The sequence below is a fragment of the Asparagus officinalis genome, chromosome 3 (assembly GCF_001876935.1).
Source record: "Asparagus officinalis chromosome 3, Aspof.V1, whole genome shotgun sequence".
NCBI classification, from domain to species: domain Eukaryota; kingdom Viridiplantae; phylum Streptophyta; class Magnoliopsida; order Asparagales; family Asparagaceae; genus Asparagus; species Asparagus officinalis.
In genome coordinates this window covers 788,227-796,024 of record NC_033796.1, presented here as the reverse complement: position 1 = coordinate 796,024, position 7,798 = coordinate 788,227, and the positions used below count along the sequence as shown (strand labels likewise).

The following is a 7,798-nucleotide window of genomic DNA, read 5'->3' as shown; positions in this document are numbered from 1 at the left end:
TGTAGACAATTTAATTTTATTTTTATCTAAGAAAATTAAAAAAAACTTAGATTAGACTATTTTTTCAGTATAAAAAAAAATCTTAGATTAGACTATTTTTTTCAGTGTAATTGTTTTATAGATCATCTTTCTTTTTATATTTTTTCAGTATAATTGTTTTAATGTTGGTATAATTTTTTTCAGTATAATTTCGTAGCCACAATTGCAAGGGTGCCCTCAAGGTAATTCCATTTTTTAGAGTTATTTTAGCATCATGATTATTCCATTGACTTTTATTGAGTTTATTTCTTTTTATTATATTCCTTATTGGTTACTTTTGTGTCGTTAATTAATTATTCCTGCAAAAGGCATAGAACATAAGGAGAAGAATGAAAGCATTTGTCCAAGCATAAAAACAAACTGGGTAATGGAATAATGTTTCATTAACGTATAATTGCAATCTGAAGACTATTTAAATAGGAAGTTAGTAAGATTACAAGCATAACAATAAGCAAATGAGGTCAATTTTACTTTGTCATCTATACTTATCCCTGCTAAAATAGTAAGAAGTCAAGGTTAAAATATAAAATTTTCTCTGTATTATACGTTTTGGTTGAGCCTCCTGTTAAAATACCCCAGGGATCTGGTAAGAATGTGATCCACCTAATAATAAATTGTCAACAATTATGTCTAGGAATCTAGCCTGGTTCATTCACTAAATGTTAATTATTATGTATGCTCTAACAAGCACCCGCCAACAAATGAAAGTTACTTCCCTTTTCCTGCACCAATTTCAAATTTAAGTAATGTTTAGAGGGTGGCCGAAGACTTGCTTTAACTCCCAATATCAACTCATTTGACAGCACTAATTATCAGGCCTAGTACCTTTGGTAGGCAGAAAATCACAACTTTAACATCTAAGGAAAGACATCAGTGGCTAGTTCAAAGGGAGAAATCCATAAATTATTCCATCTAGACTGTTTTCACTTCTGTTGTATTCTCCATTTCACATTAGGAGTTTGATGTTTGTCTCTATCTCTTTCCATTTTTTTACTTAGTTCTAACCATTGACTGATTAGGTTTTGCACGTGTGAATAGGTTCAATTTGGTGTTCTGTTCTGCAAAATACTTAAATAATGGATAAAAGTTGGGTACATTTTGATCGTCGAAGTCCAGATTATGTTGCAGGGTTGAATTTATTTGTAGATGAAGCCCTTGCCAAGTCTAGTCGTAAAGATAAGATCACATGTCCTTGTAAAGGATGTTGTAATCGTTATTTTGAAGATAAGATGACTGTGGTGGGACATCTTCTTTGGCATGGAATGGACCCTTTATACATGAATGCTCGATGGACACATCATGGTGAGCCTTACGTTGAATCAACAAATGTCATAGAAATGGATGTTGCTGAAGGAGGAGATGTAGGTGAAATGCATGATTTCCTTAATGAGACATTTGTGCAACCAAATATTGGTGAGAACATAGGGTCATCGAGGCAGCCTATTTTTGATGGTCGAACACCCGAAGCAGAGCGATTTTTTAAGTTACTTGAACAAGATGATAAGGATATGTATCCAGGATGCAAGAAGTATAAAAAATTGGATGCCGTCGTAAAATTGTACCAGATCAAGTGTTTGGGAAATGTGACTAATAAGGCTTTTGATATGTTTTTAGAGCTTTTTAAAGATATGTTGCCTGAGGGAAATTGTTTGCCACGGTCTACTTCACAAGCTAAAAAGATTATTGATGATTTGGGCCTTACTTATGAGAAGATTGATGCTTGCCCTAACGACTGCATGTTGTTTTGGAAAGAGACAGCAAACTTAACCGTGTGCTCTACATGTGGTGCGTCAAGATATAAAGTGAAAAAAGTAACAAGAGTTGGTGATAGTTCAACTGGGGATAATTCTATTAAGAAAGTATCAGCTAAGATTCTCCGTTATTTTCCACTAACACCGAGGTTGAAAAGGTTGTATATGTCAAAACATACTGCAGAATATATGAGATGGCATGCGACCGAATGCCCTAAAGATGGATTTATGAGACACCCGTCAGATTCTCCAGCTTGGAAGCATTTAGATTCGTTGTACCCAAATTTTGCATTTGAAATTCGAAATGTAAGATTGGGTTTGGCAAGCGACGGGTTCAATCCTTTTGCACATATGAGTAGTGATCATAGCACTTGGCCCGTCGTAATTTCTGTTTATAATCTGCCTCCGTGGATGTGCATGAAGCAACCCTTCTTGTTTCTTTCTTTACTTATTACAGACCCTAATGCACCTGGAAATGATATTGACGTGTACTTGAAACCTTTAACGGATGAGCTAAAGGAGTTGTGGGAAGTTGGTGCCAACACTTATGATGTGTTTTCCAATCAGTCATTTAACATGAAAGCTGCTGTGTTGTGGACAATAAATGACTTTCCTGCATATGCGAATCTTTCGGGATGGAGCACGAAGGGGAAGCTTGCATGTCCTCAGTGTCATCATCAAACAGTATCCAAACGCTTGCCTAATTGTAAAAAGCAATGTTATTTGGGTAATCGTAGATTTTTGCCCATAACGCATAGATTTCGAAATGATGAAGCATCTTTTGATGGCAAATGCGAGAGGGGTCAAGCACCAAAGATGTTGATCAGGGCCCAGTGTATAGCACAAATGTCTAATCTGACATTTACCTTTGGGAAAACACCACCTTCAGAATCTGAAACTGATGATATTACACGAAAAAAGAAAAGAAAAAGAAATACTTCAGCTGCCTCCAAAGAACCAAGAAATGGTACTAATAATCCATGGAAAAAGAAAAGTATTTTTTTTCTTTACCATATTGGGAGCATCTTTTGATACGTCATAATCTAGATGTGATGCACATTGAGAAGAACGTATCAGAAAAAATTTTGTATACATTGTTGGGCACTTCTAAAAGGACAAAGGATGGACTTGAAGCTCGTGCTGACCTAGAACTTCTCAATATAAGGAAAGGTCTCCATCCAATTCGTGTGGGAGCTAGGACATACTTACCTCCTGCAATATTCTCTATGACTAATGAAGAAAAGACACTATTTTGTCGTGTGTTATCGAAGGTGCGAGTTCCTGATGGATACTCATCAAATGTTGCGAGGTCTGTTGATGTGAAGGATCGAAAAATTCATGGTTTGAAGAGTCATGATCATCATGTTATAATGCACCAATTACTCCCGCTTGCGATACGAAGAGTTTTGCCTAGACCTCTTACTCTTGTTTTGCTTGAGTTAAGTGCAATCTTTAGACGGTTGTGTAGTAAGAAAGAATCTGAAGCATCATTCAAGCATTTGGAATATAGAATTGCATTGACCGTATGTTATTTGGAGAAAATGCTCCCTCCTTCATTCTTTGATATAACGGTTCACTTACTAGTTCATCTCGCCCACGAGGCTGCTATTGCTGGACCAGTCCAATATCGATGGATGTATCCCATTGAAAGGTAAAACACAAAAAAAATTATTGAACTTTTTTGCTTCTAAATTTCACTTGCCTTCTATAACTCAGTTTATGCTTTTTTCCTCTCGAAAGGTATTTACAAACATTGAAACGATATGTTCGAAATAAAAATTATCCGGAAGGGAGCATTTGCATAGGATATCTTGCAGACGAGGCTTTGGCATTTTGCTCCATGTACTTATCAGACATTGAGACTCGTCGTACTCGTCGTGGTCGTAATGCCGATGTTTCTACCCCTCGTGAAGGCTTGTCAATCTTTGCATACTCAGGTCGTTGTGTGGGTAAAGCCACACAAGTAGATCTTGAAAGAAGTGTATGGGAGCAATGTCGCAAATATATTTTGTTCAATTGCAGCGAAGTCTCTCCATTTCTAGAGTGAGATATTTTATTAGATGTTTAGCCCCTTTTTTTGGTATGTCTAGTTCATTAAGTGAATTTTAAGTTCACACTTGTCTGTTATGGTTAACTTTAATAGAAAAAGGATGGCGGAGTTACGCAAAATCCACCGACGGAAAACTGTTCGAGAAGTAGAGAATTTGAGAAATAAGGAATTTCCTACTTGGTTCCAAAACCATGTAAGTTACAGCTTTGTGTTATACAATTATCATTTTTTGTTGTAGATTTTTTATAATATATAATTGACGTTGTTAATTATTGTCTCAGGTGAATGATTTGCATGCAAAAGGTGATTCTTCCGTAACAGAAGATTTACGTCGACTTGCTAATGGTCCTAATATGACTGTGAAACAGTATAAAACCTGTATTGTTAATGGTTGCAGATTCCGGATTAAATCGGTTGATGACAACCATAAAAATCAAAATTGTGGAGTCTTTGTTTCTGCACAAACCTCAAGTTATTCTAGTGTGAGGGACAACAATCCGATTACCGGTAATGTTGACTACTACGGAGTTTTAAAGAATATTTACGAATGTGATTATGGTCTTCCTGGAGAGCCCGAAGGTCATGGATGTAAAGTGGTGTTATTTGATTGTGATTGGGTCAGCAACTCTGGGAAGAAGCTTGATAATTATGGTTTCACCTTAGTGAATTTCAAACACTTGGCACACAACAACGATACATTTATAACAGCTTCACAAGCTGTACAAGTGTTTTATGTTTGTGATCCAAAAGACATGGATTGGAATGTTGCTGTTAAATTAAGCCCGAGGGATTTCTTTGATGTCATGGAGAGTGATGATGGATCAGCAAGTATGTCCAACCCATTAAATTCAGATGATTATTACGCCATACCAAATCTTGATGATCAGGCACTAGACGATGAGGAATTACAAGTTAGAACTGATATCCGTGGAACCTTTGTTAACAAGCAGTTACCACTACCAGTTGCTAATGATTCTGTAGGTAATGAGGAAGAGCTTGAGGGTGATGATGAGGAAAACGAAGATGATGAAAGTGAGGACAGTGAAGAAGAATTGTATTAGTAGATTTTGTGATTGTATTATTAGTAGAATTGATTCTTTTGAAATTGCACTTGTTTTATTTGTTATTCATTGGATTTACTGCTCATGCATTTTTTTGAAAGTGTTTAGTTAATAAATTACTGAAAAACTTGTGAAGTTAGATTTGATAATTGATGCCATACTTTGTGTTTGGGATTTTTTACTATTTAGATGAGTAGAGTTGAGTATTCTGCTTCCAACGAAGAACACAATATAGAAGAGAGTACAGGGGAATTTGATGGCACTCATGATGATAATGGTACGTGTTTTCTTAAATTTTTTGATCAGCTCTTTAGTTCTTCATATGTTGTTATTTCATATTCTAGTTTTATTTGATCAATCTTAAACTTGTGAATCTTTTCCTTTCTCGGGATATGTTGCACCAAACGAGCCATATCCGCATGAACCATCTTTACCAACAAAATTTAAGTAAACCAGAATGCAATAAATTGGATATAAACTAATGGCATTGAAACATCGATACTGTATTGTCGGATGCTCTTTGAGCTGCTGCTGCAGACAGCAGCTCAGAGAGCTGCTGCTGCAGACATCATCTCTTTGAGCTGCTGTCTGCCAGCTGCCAGCGAGCTCTTTGAGCTGCTGTCTGCCAGCTGCGCAGCTCCTCAAGAGCTGCTGCTGCAGCCGCAGCTCAAAGAGCCTTGCTTGCTTGCTGCTACTGCTGTTGCAGACAGCTCTTTGAGTTTCTGCTACTGTACAGAAATGAGAAAAATGGAAAAGCCCCCCGTGTCAATGTGCACATGAACGTACACTACGAATTCAAGTCCAGTTATATACACTCATACCCCATTTCACGTATACAAGGTGTTGGAAAGGTGAAGAATCGTTCGGATGCCTCGAATGAGAAATTTGCTAAATTCTCGACATATCGACCAAAACCCTAGTTTTAATATTTATTTATCTATTTTATATGGTTATTAACTTTAGTGTATGCAGGTCAAACGCAAAAGAAAAGAGGGCGTGGTTATGACAAGCCAAAGTGGGGAAAATCTGGCAAGGAGTCTATTGCATTCACAGAGGATGGATTGTACGTTGACCCCAAGGATGCCCAACTGTCTAGGTACTTAGGTAGCCTAGCAAAAAATTCAAGGTTTCTCCCCCTCAAGCCTATAGATTGGCGGTTGCATGATGATACTACCATGGATCATGTGTGGAAAACAATATATGTATGATGTTCTTGAACACTTTCAGCTTTAATATGTATTGAAACATATATTATAACACTTGTAAATGGTATAACACTTGTATGAGTGCAGGATACCATAGATTGGCGGCCTGAAGATGTTCCCAATATTCCTAAAATCCGACTTGTAATGTTGCAAAGATTGTCTGATAGGTGCAGAAACTATAAGGCAAGTTTAAAAGCTAAGTATTACACTCCCTATGTTGGTTTGCCAGAACGATTCTTGTGTGGAGATGATCGTGTAGATCGCGACCAATGGCGGGCAATGGTTAACTATTGGGACACTGATCCAAAAAATAAAGTAAGTACTATCATCCATAATATAAACTTATTTCAAATTAGGCATAATTTCTTATTATGTTTTGCGCATCAGGTTAGATGTGAGAAGAATATTGAAAGCCGCAAGAGGCAAAAAATGAATCACACTGGTGGCACAAAGAGCTTCGCACGACACATGGCTGATTATGTAAGTTAACACAAAACCTCTTTTTTTCTTTAGACTGTGATGTTGTTTCATAGAATTTGTCATGTTTTATTTTGTGTTTGGTGAGCATTGACATCAGGTACTCAATATACACATTTTTGACTGTGATGTTGTTATTTGACGTTTCTCCATGCATATTTCAATGTGAAATAAGAGTTGATAACTTACAACAACAATTAGGCCTTTATTCCCAAGTCTGAAGAACGGGACAAAGTAAGTGCATTAAATTGAAAGAACAAGAAACTGTTTTCTGGGACCTCCATCATAGGTCTTTGGGAAATAAGAGGACATAGGAGTTTAATTATAAGTACAAACTTAAAAATCTGATGCATGATTGACATATAATCCAGATACCCGAATTGTATGTGTGCGCGCATGCGCATGTGTATGCGTGTGTGCGTGTGCGTGCATATGTGTGTGTGAAACTATGTAACACCTGAACTTCATAGGACGCCCATTTACTAGTGAACTTCACATATTTAGGCTGGTTATCTGATAATTTGTACCCCTAACTACAATTAAGGTTAGGATTTACTTATACAACATTATTATCTAACTCAAACATCGTGGCACATTATTATAAACAAACCATTTTTTAAGAGAAGTCCCTTTATGTGTAACAAAAGAGTATCAAGCCTGAAATAAGCCACAATGAATGATAAAGAACTTAGAAGGTTCAAAATTAGCACATGCCTAATGCATACCATTGTAAGTTGAGAGAATATCATGCCATACTAAACGTTTACTGCTGGCAAGTGTGTCTACCTGAGGATCATTATGCCCCAAAATATAGGGTAAAGTATCTTAACAGCGACTGAGTTGCTGGCGACAACTTGGCGAGCCGAGTCATAAATGCCATATAAGAATGGCCCTTCACCATGTAGAGATGTTTCAAGATTATATCGGTTACACCACTAAATAGAAATACTGCTGAAGTCCTATTTTGAAAATTTTATGCATTTACATTCTACAACACAATAGCTGGCTGATCATCAATCAAATATGAAGGTTCACTTCTCTTCAAACCGAGGAGGCCTGTAGATTACAGGTTATATATAATTTGAGTCTCATAGGTAGAAGACTGTATATTTCTATTTGTTACCTGTACATTAATGCAACAGTTATGAATAGCTTTTCCATTGAAGGACTTCTATACATTCTAAAATTCTGCACTTCGAAATCATATCCATTACA

The 7,798-nt window shown here is 36.6% G+C and overlaps 2 protein-coding genes across 2 annotated transcripts; both read left to right on the top strand.

Annotated features, from left to right (window-relative positions):
* On the top strand, positions 1,116–3,311 carry LOC109832436. The gene is made up of 3 exons (XM_020399798.1): positions 1,116–2,757; positions 2,838–3,131; positions 3,247–3,311. The coding sequence occupies exons 1-3, from the start codon at positions 1,116–1,118 to the stop codon at positions 3,309–3,311; spliced, it is 2,001 nt and encodes a 666-aa protein (XP_020255387.1).
* Positions 3,266–3,881, top strand: LOC109832005. The gene is made up of 2 exons (XM_020399460.1): positions 3,266–3,441; positions 3,531–3,881. Exons 1-2 carry the CDS (start codon positions 3,332–3,334, stop codon positions 3,835–3,837), a joined length of 417 nt encoding a protein of 138 aa, XP_020255049.1. The 5' UTR covers positions 3,266–3,331; the 3' UTR covers positions 3,838–3,881.